At 35.2% G+C, this 17,268-nt stretch overlaps 1 protein-coding gene across 3 annotated transcripts in view; it reads left to right on the top strand.

The window, feature by feature from the left end:
* The window catches only part of LOC139109421 (protein couch potato), a 77,248-nt gene that overhangs the window by 46,425 nt on the left and 13,555 nt on the right, over nucleotides 1–17,268 (top strand). Inside the window, exons 6-8 of one of the 3 annotated variants that reach the window (XM_070668479.1) lie at nucleotides 6,741–6,874; nucleotides 9,929–10,137; nucleotides 13,634–13,811. In XM_070668479.1, the coding sequence (XP_070524580.1) occupies nucleotides 6,741–6,874; nucleotides 9,929–10,137; nucleotides 13,634–13,811 (521 nt within the window). Of the gene's footprint in view, nucleotides 1–6,740; nucleotides 6,875–9,928; nucleotides 10,138–13,633; nucleotides 13,839–17,268 lie in introns of all 3 variants that reach the window. The other 2 variants (XM_070668470.1, XM_070668485.1) reach the window with 2 other exon arrangements.

The following is a 17,268-nucleotide window of genomic DNA, read 5'->3' as shown; positions in this document are numbered from 1 at the left end:
TTTAATGCATATTACTCTTATTATAAAATCTTCTATTAGGTTTAATAAAATACCACAGACTAAAGTTACATACATTATTAATGTAGGACATTATTTGCATAATAATGCCATATAATCGTGTTCTAATTTAAGAAATCTAGTGTACACAGTAAAAGCAAATCGATTATTTAATTGTTTAAATATTAGTTGTGCCAACGGTACTATCTTCCTCGATTGGAACCAGCCGTTAATGGCGTTCTTAATATCGCGCAAATAGACCGTATCCAGCGTTGAGAAATTTCGCGGAATAATTTCGTTTTAGGCGGTAGCAATTTCGTACGATGACCCAATTTTGCCGTGCCGCACGCCAAGCCACGTCAATAAGACATAATCGAACTGCCAAAGCTTCGAACGGTATTGCCTTCATAGTTGATGAAGAAAGTTAGAGAAATACAATTATTTAAATAATTAATGGATGCACGGCTAATAATTTTTAGTTCGGCAAATAAAATGCTAGTTTATTTCTTTTATAAAGTTCTTTACAAAATTATTAATAACTTTTAACACGCGGTTTTAATTAAATTGTAAGATATTCGTTAATTTGCGAGATAATTATGTAATTTACCTAATTATCCATATAATTGCGAGTAATGTTCGACAATTTTACTGATAAATATAGGTATAATTTTTGTTTGAATAAAGATTCGACGAAATTATAATTGCAAAGGCATTTTATATTAAAAGATAGGGAATACCGATTTCTGCTGTGCAAATATATGCATACACATGTATCTAAATGCAATAGTTATATATATCTTTTCTAAGCTGATAGATTCTGGAGTTCGCCACCAACACCTTTCAAGTTGTCGGAGTTACATTCGGCGAAACTTTCCTGTTCTATTTTCCAGGGAATAAAGCGTCGGCTTTGAGTTTATCCAAAGTAATTCTAAATCGAATTTAAATGTAAACGATATCCCAAAATAAATTTATATAGCATACCGGCGGCTTAATCTTCCGCGCTAAAATTAATTGAATTTTGGAAACAATAATGCAGGTATCTGTAGAAATATATTTTCGGCATGTTACATTTTCAGTGTGATTACAATATATAGAAATTAGATCTTCTTTCTACCAGCGACCAGAAATAAATAGAAAATGTTTTTATTATAATAAAAGTATTTTATATTAATACTTTTGCGAAACGTTTATTTTATTCTGGGAATATATAGAGATATGTTTAGATCAACGGCACAACAGTAACTTGGCACAGATTTCGTAACGGCTTCAGTTACCATTCACTTTGCGCGGAATGCTCGTATCGATGATAAAATATGACTCATACGGGAAGTTTCTGCACTTTGATCATGCAAAAGTAGCGAGAGAGAAAAATACAAATGCACGCTAGTTTTTTTTTTCTTTTTTTGTTGTTTTTTTTTGTGACGATTCTCAGCGTTACTTGCATAAGTATCTTCTAACCAATTACATAGAGTTGTAAAACGACAATTAACATTGCAAATAATTTACTTCTAGAATTGTTTCATACGTATATTTAATGTGCACGCATTATTATATACAATTCTTTTTATTTTTATATTCTCAGAAAAAAATTGTTTAATAAATAATAAATAATACTTTTTTTTTAGAAAAAATTGATTTTAAGCAGATCGAAGTATTCGTCATTAAAATATATTGCGAGGTATCACAGAAAAGCTTCGTAAAGATTCTTTAGAGACACTGTACGATGCTAAAGTTTAGCCAAGTTTTCGGTTGGGAGGCACTGGCCTCTTGCATATCAAAAGTTACGACAGACTCAATAAAATTTATGGTTGCCACCTAAACTGTTTGCAGGTGAATTATAGAGAAAAATAGTCGTAAGGAATAATTAGATGAAATTGTATGTAGACGGCCGTTGGTAATCGTTAATATTTAACAATGTCTTATTGAATATGCTTGCCGCACGAAAATTTCGTATTTTTCCATTGTGCCGTCTATCAATTTTAAGAATTCGTTGGAAAGATCGTGTATAAAATACGACGTTGACGAAATGGACGCGATAAATCGTCGTGCGTTGTATTAGGGCCCCAAGATTCACGCGGCGAGAAGACGCGTACGTTGATTGTACGCTCCGAAATTCATGGTCCATTTAACCAAGTTTTCCACGTTTGACCGTGCGTGCTCAGACGTATTATGCATTATCCACACACGGAGGAATGCAGCCTGCATTTTCCCGCTAGAAAATGGTACGCTCGGTTGACTTTTCGCACGCTGCCGGGAGCTCCGCGCGACGTCGGTGTTAAAGCTGCACCGCAATAACGTTAGCGCTAACATAGATCCGCGTATGTGCGTTATATCGAGTTCGAGGCACGACGCTTAGGTGTTGTAGGAATAGGTTCGTGCGAAAGGCCACATGCGTGCTCGTGCAGTCGCGAGGGTTGCGTGTATCGCAAATGACGGGTCTAAAATCGATAAAGAAATTGCGCGTCCTTTTAAAAAGAACTTTTCTTTCGTAGAATTAAAAAAATTTTTTTTTTTTTGCCAATTACGTACGTCTCATTTCTTATTCGCGTATGAATGCGACATGTGCTCGAGAATAATTGTTGACAGCTGTAAACCCGTCGCTTCGCGTGGTCGGCGACAATAAACAATGCGGCAATTGCATCTCGTCGTGTCCGCAGAATTCCTCACAACCGTGTATTTATATGCGCCATTGTTTCTTTTCTAATGGATATAAACGTAGTTCTGAGAATATCACGCTATATGAAAATGAGCCGCGTTGATTTATATCGAATAATTTGCTACAATTATTTAATTTCTAAAATATAGCGGTTCTAATTACTTTCAGCATTATAAAGTTAATACTGACGCAAATTATTTCTAAAGTAAGAAAATCTTATTTGGGTTTTTATTTTACTCTGTATCGAGTTTAGTAATTATTACGGGTTAAAAAAAGATAAAGAAAAAAAAAAATTAACTATGTGAGCAGTGATATAAACTGATGCCATTGAGGAATAAATAACAAGAGAGATATGTATGATATATTCCATATTAAACACACAAACGCGAATGTGCTAATCAAGTGTGAGAGCAACATTTATAAATTATAATAGATATTTAATATATTACGTCTGTAATTCCTCTCGCGTCGCCATTACGTCATGCAATTCAGATTTTGGGTTTTATTTACAGTTATAAATTTTAATATCGCTACTTATTAATGATAAAATTTACGTGTGCGATACAAGAGAAAGGTATGTTTCGTTTATTAACGTAATTATTATTTCGTGTGAATTTTCAATATCGAAAGATACACTTTAAATGCAAATTAATAATAAATTTTGTAAAATAAAAATTTCTAAGCTTTGAACCAACCACCGGGTTATGTCATATTGCGAAGAAGGAACGCATTGTAAACGAATCTTTTACCGTGTAATAGTAGAAGGATATTTTATGAATGTGCGAGAAGTGTTAAATGAAACGTTTCGCTGTAACTTTCATTAACGAGCGCGCGCGATAACGGAATCATTTTAAAGGAACACAATGTAAGACTGAAAAATGCAAGTCATTAAAATTATAAATCATGTTGATATACTACGAGTTGCACGAGCTATTATTAGCTGAAGCTAATTTACAGTCCATTACAAGCGAATGAAAAATTTGTTGCGCGATTTACAAATGTTTGCCTCTAATCAAGTGTGTCCAACAATTAATTAATTTGCCTCTGTTCTACAACATTTTCGTTGTTATCATTGTCAATTTCATGGAGTTTAATTTTGGAACAAACACGGAAAACGGGATGTAATTTTTCACGATATCATATGTTTAATTGTGTAATAAATCCATTACGTAATAATGCTTTTATTGTTGAATAAATTGGAGAGCAACGTGTTATTTTCCAATTTATTGGATTTACTTGTCGTTTGTGAAAGAAATGGAAGAAAAATAAAAAAAAAAAAAGAAAAAAGAAAGGTCCGACCGTCGACAACGGTGAAAGCTCTCTCCCTATCTAGACGATGCACGTTTACTCGAGCCTGTGTGCTTCGCCATGCGAATCGGAGGTCAGCCTAGAATCAATAAAGTGCACAGTCCTGGCAGGGACTAAAACACACCACCGAATGGCAGACGTACACACGTAAGGGCTTATGCAGTAACTTCTGTTGGCGAACGATCACATTTTAATGGAAATAAAGCTTCTTCGCTCGAGGGAAGAAGCAGGGAGGGGAATACAAATCTCCGGAGATTTCATGGGATTTGCAATAGTTGTTCAACTTTTGGAAAATTAAATTACCGCAGTTCTCTCATCGCGTATAAAAATATCGGTCTGTAGATAAAAACAATAGTTTTCGTTGTGGATATAATTAACTTTTATAATTGAAAATAGTAGTATTATTTTTTTTAACGTAACTTGGAGACTGTCTTATAAAAAAGATTATCGAGATATATTATAACAATTAGCATTGGTATACTTGTAAGCTTTGGTATACTTGTGTATCGATGTCGAAGTAATACTTTTAGCAATACTTTCTATCTTGCGATCTCAAGATCTATGTCATCAGCTCGTCATTGAAAGAAATAGACTGAAAATGTATGCTGTCTAGTTAATCACTCGTATGGCATATGACATACGCGAACGAATGATGCGGTATTTTTGCGACGTACAATCGTAGTGCGTGGCCGTATGAAAGGCTGCTTTGTTATATTTACTACTGCGGCTTCGGCAATTCATAAAAAAAAAAAAAATGTTGTAATTATGTGTCTGTGACGGAAAAGGTGCGGCTTCACATAAACGTAAACTTTGTGTCGGCTTGCGCCGATCTCACCGTTACTATTTTTTGCGATTTCGCATTTATAATAGCAATCGTGCATGCAAGTGCTAATAAAAAGAGGAGTAAACAAGCAAAAACAGCTTCTGCAAGAACTCCCTGGCATTTTTATCGCCCGACTCTCTCCGTGGCAGAAAAGTCGTATATTTGGATAGCGCCATTAAGCTGACAATAAAAGTCGTTGGGAAATTGGAATTGAATAATTAGAACCTGAAACGTTTCGAAGAAGACAAACAATATAGACGTTATGAATTGCGTAACGAGATCAGTGTCGCGAACGAAGTCGTAAATGAAGGTTTGTCAGCGAATCGCTGAGAAGACGCTCGGTTTACCATTGTCACTGGCTCGTAACGCCTAATCATAAGTCCCTCTCTAGCGATTTACCGGCTTCCAAGAAGACCATTTTTTTCATGTCGTGCCGTCGGCGATTACGCTCGATGGCGCACTATACTCTGCCATTACACCGCGAATAATCTGCGTCGTGGTGCTCCCTCGAGTGGCAATATTCGCGAGACAGAGTTTCTAAATTTTACTTAAGCAATAAATAAATTTCTACTGTCTATTTAAATATAAACAAGAAGTAAAGTTTATGTATTAAAGTGTTAAAGCTGGAATAGATTAAAATTTTTTTTATTTAAGATTATATGATTAGATTTTTTTTTCTTTTTTTTTTTTTTTTAATTTTTTCTAGTTTATTGCATTAATGTTAAATAAAATTATAATAATAATTAACTATGTAATATCTTTCAATGTGCAATAATTTCTATTTAACCTTTTATCGTTATTACTTTATTGCAATGTATAGTCATACATAAACCAAGATAATCTTTAATACGTCTGAGCTTTCATCGATCTTTTTTAATCTCATTATCTCAACTTTTGAAAATCCTCGAGTACCATAATTATCGTTTCCATCTTCTACCGTCTTCGTAACTTTTAATAAAACAAAAAAAAAAAAAAAAAAGAAAGAAAACCATAAATTGGACATTATCGATTGGACATAATCATTAACAGTAAAATGTCGATCAAATTGCGTCCACTTTTCCTTCGGCCAAACACAAGCAAACATTTATTATGTACATAAATTATTTTCTTTGCGTCAGACACGTATCTAATCTCGATCGTGATAAGGACAAAGTACAATAATTGTACATACTTTTTATCGTAAAACGTGCGTTAAATATCGCGACGATTACGATCCTGAAATAATCTGTGCGGCACGTTTGTCCGACCTTTTCGGCCGCATCGAAAAGTGCGTTTGACCTCGGACTCGATATTTTACATGATATTTAAATAGCTTGTTTTGACCGCGGATAACACAGTTTCGTGACCTGTTAATAAAATGAATATCATTAGTCTTGCTACAGCAAAGATCAATAAGCAGCTTTTGCGTAAACAGTGATTTATATTTACAATAAATAAAGAAATAAATGAGTTTGAAAACTGAAAAGGTTTGTGAGAAGAAATACAATAGTGCTCCCTGTACAAGAATAATGCTAAGCAAGACTTTATGCGAAGGCTGCTAAAAAATATTAAGACTGATATAAAGAAATATATTGAACAGAATATCTACTGTATATGTATTTTTAATAAACTTTCTAAAAATTTCACTTTTTACTTTTACATAAAAAAAAATCTTTTAAATGCATTACATTAAAAAAAAAAAAAAGTTTAACTATAAGCTTACCAATTTTGTTAAAACGTACGTATACCAATATAACCAACACTCGATATGGTTTTGTTCATATTTTCACATCGGGAAATGTCAGTATATGAAACGTGCGAGTATGCTTATGATGTATCTGGCATAAAAATTCATCTCTGACATTTCCAGCGTCAGTGGATATTCTGTCGAGCAAGAACGCGCGTGAAACGCGGTTCGCAACCGCGCATTTAATTACTCAAGGGAGCGACTCTATCTAATCCTGTGCTCTATTGCAGACCTAGGGAGTCCGTTCTTCCCCGGTGGTCCTGAATTGTGGCATCATCCATTGGCGTATTCTACAGCCGGCGAATTACCGGGCACGCTGCAACATGCGACGCTGGTGCACCCGGCGTTACATCCTCAGGTCCCCGTACGTTCCTATCTTTGACTATCTGCAGACAAAGCTCTGGAGCCGCCGACGAGCGCCCCGATGCACGTTAGTGATACATGATCGTTATACTCGATTACTCTTACATGGTAACGAGGAGATTCATGAGGGTTCAAGGACCGAAGATGCTTTCGATCATGTCTGCCTTGAGCCCTCGACTCCTGGATTCTCTAGATTCTTGGATGTTGAATTTTTTACATTTTGCGTAGATATTTTGGATTAAAAAAAGGAAAAAAAAATAACGTTAGACTTTTGGAAGATAAATATTTAGGTAATAGATTTTTAGGCTGCTGCTCTTTGTTTTTGTACGAATGACAAACGTAGGATGATTTATCATTATCGCATGTCGAATAATTAAGCTCGATAAATTATTTTAATTTTTTTTCTTTTTTATTAAAGCAAATTTTTCTACCTTTGACCTCTGTGAGCAAATTTTTAATTTATAAATTTGTCAAGGTTTTGTTAAATAAGATAAAAATGTAATTCTTTCCGTGTTAAAAATTTTATTTTTAATTGCTATTTATTATTAATGATCTATAGTTAGAAATTCATATTTGTTGAGAAAAGATCGGTTGCAATTAAAGTGAAAATTTTGTCGTTAAAATTTTATGTGGCGATTATATCTAATACTGTATAAACATGAGATCAACATTAATACATCACGTTAGCTGTAATGAATAATACTGCTTGAAGTTATAAATAACATCTTTTCTACATACACGTGTAACATCAGCAAGCGTATTCGAATATTATGCTTTATATCGTCACAAAATCGATAACGCAACTTGTCGTCGCACTGCGTGTCCTCACGTATTATGTAGAAACGTGCGGGCGTGTAGGGGAAAGGGGGAATATCACGCAAGCTTCGAATTGCGGGGTTTCGAAGTTATTGCGATGTCTCCGTAGTTCGTCGCGACACGGATTAATTATGGCCGCGGTAGAGCCAACGTTAATAAATCCGTTGCCCACGTTTTTCTTCTCAATCTAGCTACCCCCGCGCGTGTTTTCCGTCGTTTTAATTTTCACGAGGTGAGAAAAGTATTTAAAACTTGTGGACATTATACGTTAATGATGCCTGCAGTTCGGAGTTATTTCATAGTTATTAATGAAGATAGATGAAGAGCAAGGCGGCGGCGCCGTAAATAACACCGATAAGCCACATGTTAGGTAATTAACAGCATCTAATCTAAGGATATGCGGAAAGTTAAATGAGGAGATGTGGATGAGGTGATACACAGAAATGAGAATGCATACATTTTCCGTATCAGAGTCACCGTTATTCTTGGGAGAGTATCACGGAGATACCGATCCGGTGGTACCAATCCGCCGAATCGTATAGGTATCTGTCACGCATTAATATCGGGCTGTAACTTGTTCGTGAAAACACCCCTCTACTGATTTCTACGAGGACAAATAGCGCGACGATATAGCCATGAATGTGGATCAACGTGATACAATCTGTATACTTTATCGATCGCAGTGTGTTACAATATTATGATAATGGTTTTTATACTGTAATAGTGGATCAATATTATTTCATTTCATGCCGCAAGAAATTATGGATTAATCGAGAATGCGGTAAAAAATTGCGGTTGAAATCCCAATACAATGTTCCTCGATTAATATAGCTCGGCATTTATAAGAACTGAAACTGGAAAATTTTACCTAAAAACTTGAAAAATTTTTAAGGAACATAGGTAAAGATTTTGTTATTGGATTATGTTTTTATCGTTTTAAACAGTTACGCTTCCAAATATTTAAATCATCTTCGTACCGTTTAAACTTAAAGTTTGTAATATTTAAAATTTTATAAGTTTCGTGATTTTTTTTTTTTCTTCTCGCTCAGTTTAAAAGTCAGATATAAGAAAATTGTTATTTTACGGCAGGATACTGATTTCGCAAGTGGATTTATATGCCGAGAAAGCTTTTGGAGATGATTAAAGTTTTGTAAGGCAATTTTATGTTGCTTGCACAAAATTTCAAACACAAAATAACCTTACTAACATCAAAAGTATTACGGATATTTCTCGAATAGATTTACACGAAAGAGAAAATCTGTTGCATTGAACGTTTGATAAATCGAAAGCTCTCGAGCTCGGACTGCTGTGCTATTATTTTTCTTTTTCTCTGTACGCATCTCACTTTTCCTTTAACGGAGGTAAAAAGAAAGCAAATCTTGAGATATCCACTCGAGGAATAACGAACCGAGAACCTGGTAGCAATAACGTCAGAACTTATTAAGTTGAATATCTTCTGTGATCAAACTCGATTAAATGCGTTCTCGAGCGACTTGACGAAACCGAGAATTGTAATTCTTGAAAAGATTTATCATTGCTTTGATAAGTTAATAACGACACTCAATGCAAATGATTTGGAATCATTCTTTCATGGCAATGACGTCTTTAAACATATTTGATATACAATTAAATAAGAAATCTGTTGTATTTCGGAGCGTTATACACAATCACTGTTTTTAATTAATTAATCACAAGTATTAAGTCTCGATTGATATAACTTTGCACTTAGATAAAAAATATAAAAAAAAAATGTGCTTTAATTTATAAGTAGAAGCAATATGAATTAAGTATTTCTCGCTGAAATTAATAACAAGCAATTTAAAGTCATTATGGTAAAAAAGTTATCGCGTCATATTGGCTTCTTAATGCAAATATACTTGAACGAGAAAATTGTTTAAAAGATATATTTAAATTTTGAAATGTCAGAACGCATAACGCAGTTTTTTTTTATTTTTTTTATTTTTTTTTAGATTCTAGTTCCTCGAACACCTGCTCGTTTTTCGCGATATTTTCATAAACGGTACGCGCTGATGCTTCCTGATTTTATTCAGGAAGCAAGTACGACCTTTAAACTTCAGTTTTTGTCGTCTGAAAAGGTATATTTTTTCTTTTTTTTTTTTGTGCAAGGGAATAATGTAGAACTGAAAAAGGTAGAGCGGATTGACGTAAATACGAACGAACTGACTACTTGTGGATGAGAGCGGAGCGATTGTATGACGGAAGTATTTATATTTTCCAGGCGCCTATGTCCCTGCCGCATCCTACGACGTTGACGTCGATACACGCGTCGCTGCCTCATTTTTTACCGTCGCCGGCATTGGCGTCACCGGTCGGATCACCCTCGTCACAGCCGAACATAGCCGTCAGCAATGCGCAGTGCTCCACCCTCTTCGTGGCGAACCTGGGCCAGTTCGTGTCCGAGCATGAGCTAAAGGACATCTTCAGCAGGTCAGACATCTTGTACGACTGTATTTCATCTCCTCAGTCTGCTGTATACAAGTAAATCGAATATGCTCGGCCATCGGTTACGCTAGCTTATCGATTTATTATATTTATACATTTTATGACCCACACATGTGTGTGATTATCGAGATCCTACGGACACTTTTTAGGATGCACCGAGACGCATTGTCGCCGCGTGGCAGAGATGATAGGCGTCACGTGATAAACTTGCAAAAATAGTACACCAGCTGAAAGCTAGAGCAGTACTAATTTTAGTGACGAGATTAAATGTTTTTAATTATTGTTATACATTTACCGGCGACTTTTAGCGACATTTTAATTCAGAAGAATCTCGATATATATATAATGTATAATTTAAAACATTGAAACGCCCCACATTTGTTATAACGAATGATAATTGTATTACGAATGCAAGATAACTTATTTTATTTTTAATTTAAAATGTCATGGGATATTAATCATAATAATTATAATATTAATCGTAATAACAATGATAACGGAGATAATAGTTTGTTTAAAAGAACTAAGTTGTGTTTATATGATATGCATATACGGGTAGTAAATGCGCGAAAATTGTGATACGGGTACCGATACACGTGGGTCTTATCAATGCACCACGTGGTGGTGATATCACGATGTTGCGATGTATTGAAAATATTTGCTATTCTCGACGAACGAGTAACAGAAATGACGGCAAAAGCACGTTTTGGCATTTACGAATATAAAATATTATAAAGCAATTTAATTTTCCGATTAAAAATGTTCTAATTCTCAGCTGTTTTATCTCTTCAATATTACTTTATTTAATGGAAATTTTTAATGAAGGAATTTAATAATTACTGACTTTTATCTTACTGACGTATAGACTTAATATATGTGTAACAAAGATAACAATTAAATTTGTAAATTATATATATATTTATCTAAATTAAAAATATTTGTAATTAAATTAACTTTTAAATTACATGAAAATTTATTTATGAATTCAAGATGAACTGAGAATCAGAAATTCTGCATTTAAAAAAGCGGCTTAGTGGGCATTGTTAATTATTTACGCCGTCATATAGTTACGTAACTATAGCAAGGATGCATACGTCCAAGGTTTTCTCGCGTTGAATAAAAAAAAAAAGAAAACGTTATTAGAAATCGCAAACGCGGCATTAATAACGCGTAATAGGTACACGTAATCCTGATCAGTTCTGACGCTTGCGAAATTTACGGAATGTCGGTACACTTACTTATCGTTACATTATTGTACTTCACACAGTTCCGATTGGCATTTATTGCGGGCGGGAACCATCGGGTCACGGAGTATGCAAAACGCAAAATTGTAATTAAACATGGTAACCCGCTAATTGCGGACGGAGATATTCGCAATTAGACTGCTCGCTTAAGTGTCAGCCATCCAACAAGCGGCAAAGTTAAAATATGTTATCCGACCAGGCATTACAGTTGTGTGCGCTCATGTAATAAATTATTTTCACGTGCCACGCCATGCGGAACCTTCCCACGATTCTGAATACGCCTCTGGTGCGGTGTGAATCATTGAGTCGAGAATTACGGACTCTTTCGATACGTCTATGTTAAATCGATTAAACCGCGGCTAATATCTGTTGTTTCGTACGTGCACAAGTTTCTACGTAGTAATAGAACAAAAAAGAAACGAAAAAAAAAAAAAAACAAAAAGAAAACTGAAGATCCGGCAATGAACCGTTTATTTATCGTTGATTAATGCCGCGGGGCCTCGGTCACGTGTTTGCAATCGCGAGATTGTAATTAAAGAGAAAGTTACGTGGGTTAATTTTTGTACGCTGCACTGCAAAATTATAAGAAACTCCGCTGGAATATCTGAGCGCTCTCTTTCATTAGTAGAATATTGGGAGTAGTCGCTTTGACATTTTCTGATATCGATTACTATGGTTGTGCACAAACATTATTTATTTATACTTATTGCTTCAATATTAGAATCTGCAGATAATTAATACTCAAGACGGGAAAATTTTCACGTAGATCTCACGAAACTGCTAAAAACAATTTCTTCGATACACCGTGCGACGCGAATAGCGACCCACGCGACACGATCTGCTCTTTCGAGTTTCGCCGTTGACGGAAGTCTACGCGCGACTGTCTCCCAAGTTCCGTCGTCAATAGAGAAGCTCTTCCTCCCCTCGTGTAATTAGCCCGCGAAATCTCATTATCCCGCAAATCCCAGAGTTCTGCAGTATGAATTCGTAAGTGAGTGCCTGAGTTAATTACACGCGTTTGCACGTGCGAGAGGCGCGCTGCGCATTCTGCAATTTTCGGTAGCTCGCGGGAGTATTCGACGGAATTTCGCCGTCGACGACGTGAATACATTGTGCTCGTCGTAGGTAATCCATTCGTTTTTCTTGCACGGATAATTATTTAACGCCCGTACATTTAAAGAAAAAAAAAAAATACATTTATTTAAAGCAACAAAATTTTTTTTTGTTTTTGGTTAAATTAAAAAAATATAAATTAAAACAATGGGCGCCATAGTAATCGAAGAGTAACAAGCAAACGATAAAATTATCAAGTATTGAAATTTAGTCGCTGTGTGCCGAGAGTGCAATGATAATTCGAAATTGTATCCGTCGTAAACGCCGAAAGCTTTGTACTAACAGCACCGCCTCCAAACATCACTGACATCCGCTAATCATTTGCCACCGTCGTAGATTGTAGGCATATAGGACGCACCTGTACTAGTACCCGTACCAATACCATACGATCAATGCAGTTTACTAATTGTCGGTGTGCTGAACGGGTTTGCACGGAGGGTAATGTCCCTATATCGCGAACTATTGACTAATCGCAGGTTGGAAGATGCACTAATACGAAGGATTTGAACTGGAAGAAACAATAGAGCGTAATATGGAAAGGGGGATATGAAAATTTTATTAGCTATCTTATTGTTTGTCTTGAAATGAACATTATAGCAATGAATGATAATCACGAAAATTTATCATACATAAATATGTTTCTTTCAAAATTTTTTAAGTATTAAATTACAAAAAAAAATTTTTTTTATAATAATATATATCCATATATATATTGAAAAAAGATCTTGTAAAATAATAATTGTACAGATTACTCTATTATTTAATTCCTATAAACTTGCTTTCTTTTTTTCACGTACAAAATTACATGTATGTATTGTATGTACGTGTTAATTTAATTATCTCTATATACGTGAAGGTCCCCCCAAAATAATTTGCACACATACATGCTAATGTATCGAAATAATTCACATCTGCTAACGGTCTAAATTCGATCCTGAGTTTATGTCGCATCCCCTCCGTGTAATCACCCTATGTCGGCACCGCCTGACACCACCGACACCATTAATGGCAGCCAAACAGTAACCAAGACCCCTGCCGAACCCCTCTAAACTCTCCCTTTACCAAAGTACTGTCTTTACGACTAACTAGAGCACGTATTGTACGCTTCTCTTATTTGTGCACAGTTTTCCTGGTTTCTCCCGGCTTCGTATGCACACGAAGGGAGGGTCGCCAGTGGCCTTTGTCGAATATCAAGACGTTCGCTACGCGGCCCAGGCGATGGCCACTCTCCAAGGATCCTTTCTCCTCTCCTCCGACCGGGGAGCGATACGAATCGAATATGCAAAGTCAAAAATGGCCGAGGTGGGCTTTACAAATCTCTGGATCGAAGTAGGTTTCACTTTATGCTACGATAGACCGCTGCAAAGAAAGCGGGGGGGCGGCTCTATTTGATATAGGCAAGGTTTCGCGTACGAGATATTCGCGGGCCCGAAATCTTCGGTGTTTTGTTCTCACGGTATTCATGAAACGAAAAGTGCGGTGCCTAGTCCTCCGAGAAATATCTTGGCGCGTGCAAGGATTTTAGCGAGGGCGTTTCTCGCGCGCCTTGCACACGCTGAGAGTCTCGACGAGAGTATTTGTTGCGGTCAAGCATGATGCTTGCGTATACCTTTCCGAATACCCAGAGGTCTCGCTTATGCGCCCAAGTCCTTAACACAAGTGTTTACTGCGATCTAGCACGAGACTTTTGCACATACACGAGGTTCTGGGTGGTCCGCTCCGATAGTAGAGCCGCCTCCGCGAAAATGCGATCAACGGCGAATACGTAGGGCTGTACTTTCGTACTTTTATTTTATATAATCTCTTGTTTTTATATTGTGTTAATAATAATTATTATTATTTTAATTTAAGACCCCAAATACTTTATCAAAAATAGATATTTTCTAGTTTTCAAATAAAAAAATATAAATTTTGATATTTTATTTAACAATTATTTTAGCGAGACGTAAAGATAATATAAAATAAAGTGTTGGAGTTAATTAGAGTTTAATCATTCTTTTTTAAAGGGAAGTACAATTCATAATTCTTGTAATAAAGAAGGTACAACTAAAAATTAATTCAATTTGAGAAAGCATATTATAAATCACAAATATCAAATATCCAAATTTATATATTAATTCAAATATTTAAATTAAAAAAAGAACATTTATTTGTTTAATAAAAGATTTGTAAAACTTTAAGTACAGCTGTGCGTTTTCGCTTAGGAATCGGAGTCGATATAATCTCGATGAATTCATATGAATTGATGCTATAAATATAAAAAATAAAATGACCGCAAGATTTATAATATGATGGAAACGGTATATTTTTTTATTATTTTTTTTAAATAAATTTATAGCATCGAAAGGAGACGTCACACCGAAATAATATCGATTTTGAATTTATATTTTTGCTACCGAAATGCATTGGGCCCAGTGGATCCTGGATCCAATTATTCGGTCATTATTCGATCTAATTCACGCGGTTTTGCTCTCGAAAGCGTTCGTGCCTCGAGGCGCTAGACAGGCCGTCACTTTGAAGGCCAATTAAATCTGGTCGAAAGACCGACGACGGCTGTCCCGTCGAGGACTCGATCCGAACAGTGGATGCACTCTCGTACGCTAGTGCCAATTGTCAATTATCCGTTGTTAATCGCCTACCGATCATGTGAAAGCCGGCGAATCTGCCCGTCTTGCTTTCTATCTTTTTTTTTATTTTTATTTTTTTCTTTATCTCGCTATTGGTTGATTGAGATACATGTTCCCATTTCTGCAACCGGAACATATAACTTTTTATCCGTTTTACATTACTTTCTATTTTTATTGTTTTATCTTTCTTAAATTTTTGCACGATTTTATTAAACAGAGACTGAAACTAAATTATAATTTTTTTTCGAGTTCAGATTTTGATATTAGAGACAGACGAAATAAATCTCGATATTTATTTCTAACGGATGGGAATATGTTTGACAGCGTAGGTAAATTTTATCGTAGCATTGAAAATTGAAATCATCAAATTATATTTCAATACCATTTCAATACTCTTTTTCCCTTCGTGTTCCTGTTTTTTTTTTTCTTTAGATTTTTTTATTGATGCCTGTTTGTCTATTTGCTCGTTCTCAGTGTAATTTTCCTTTTTTAATATCCTTTTCTGTCCTATCCCGTATATTTATTTCTGCTATATCGAATATATCTTTATTTTTTTTTTTTTTATTTTTTATCATATAGATATGATGCACTATGCACTTGTAGCAATTATACTAATCGGCTGTAGCAATGCTTGGGGAAAGATTGGCTGTATAAAATATTAGAATTAATTTTATCGATTGAAATTATAATAAACTTAATTTGTATATATTTTAACATTTTATCGAAACGCAATTGTAGCTTATTCTTATATTTTAGGGGAATAATTTTTGAAAATATTTGATATGAAAACGAAAAGGGTTTGATATATCAACGTTTGTTTTGTTTTTCGCTTTAAATTTAATTAATCGAAACAAAGTAAATATCAAGAATTATGATAACAGTTCGTGTAAAATAAAAATAAAACAAAAAAAAAGTGGAAAGTCAGACCAAATGATGATTCTGAGGTTCCGCTTTTAATCAGGACCATATTTCCGCCGATGAAGGAAGATTCGTCGGATTTAAGCATCGATCCCACTTACGTAATTTAAGGGCTGAACTAAGTTCAACTCACAGGTTATCCAACCGCTAAAAGGATTGAACTAATTAATTAACTAAGTAATTAAACTGCGTTAAATGAGGCTGATGGAGTTGTTCACTTGGCCGGAAATATAGTAGTAATATTTCGGCAAAGCTTCGTAACAGTCATTACATTATTTACGTACGACATTCAATGCGTGCCTGATACCACCAAGAAAAACTTTGCATCACTTTTATAGCTAAATGGAGGATAATAATAATCATGCATGTGATAAATGAAAGATCTATAAGTATCTAAATAAGGACGCATGTCCTCACTGACGTAAAGAAAATTGGAACAAAGGTCGAAGAAGTATGGATTTAAACACACGACGTTTTTAAAATATGCAGGCGACCAAGAGAGATAGAACTGAAGGATTCGGCCATCCATTTGAAACGTACGAAAATGGAATCGCGTCGGGAGAGAAGTGTGTCACCAAAAATTGATCGGATGCTATAAAAGAGCTCTTCGGATTGCACGACCTTACCCTTTAAAATCGGCGGATCAATAACTTGCATTTACGATTGTATGGCAACTTGTTTATTTATACGTGACGCCGAAAAGTTGCGATTGGTCACGCTATAAACGATGCTGCTGCTGCGGATCGACTACACCATTTTCGAATTAGATGATCGATACGGTCCGCTTGGAGATGGGCACGGCCGAACACGTCATCGTTAATTCACGCCGTTTTATAAAGTCGTTTGATATAGCGGCATTCACCTCGTGGGATACTTAACGAATTAAAACTCTCGTATTTTTTCGCAAACGTTTAATTTTACGAATATCTCGTTTTTTTCTTTTTTTTTTCTATCTTCACTACATCTCGTTTATATCGGGAAACCTTTCACGTGTAATAGACGAAAGAGAAATTTTTTCCAAAACTGTATATAAACTTGAGAAATTGAATTGACTTAGTCTTAATATAAAATACTTCATATTCAACGTTATGTATTCAGCATTTATATTGAATATAATTTTCTTTATATTTATAATTTTTTTATTAATGCATCGTGAAGGAATATCGCGACGAGATTTACGTGGGTTTTATTGTTTTACTTACATCGCTCCGTCT

The sequence above is a fragment of the Cardiocondyla obscurior genome, linkage group LG02, assembly GCF_019399895.1.
Source record: "Cardiocondyla obscurior isolate alpha-2009 linkage group LG02, Cobs3.1, whole genome shotgun sequence".
Lineage (NCBI taxonomy): Eukaryota > Metazoa > Arthropoda > Insecta > Hymenoptera > Formicidae > Cardiocondyla > Cardiocondyla obscurior.
This window is presented reverse-complemented; position numbering and strand designations above follow the sequence as displayed.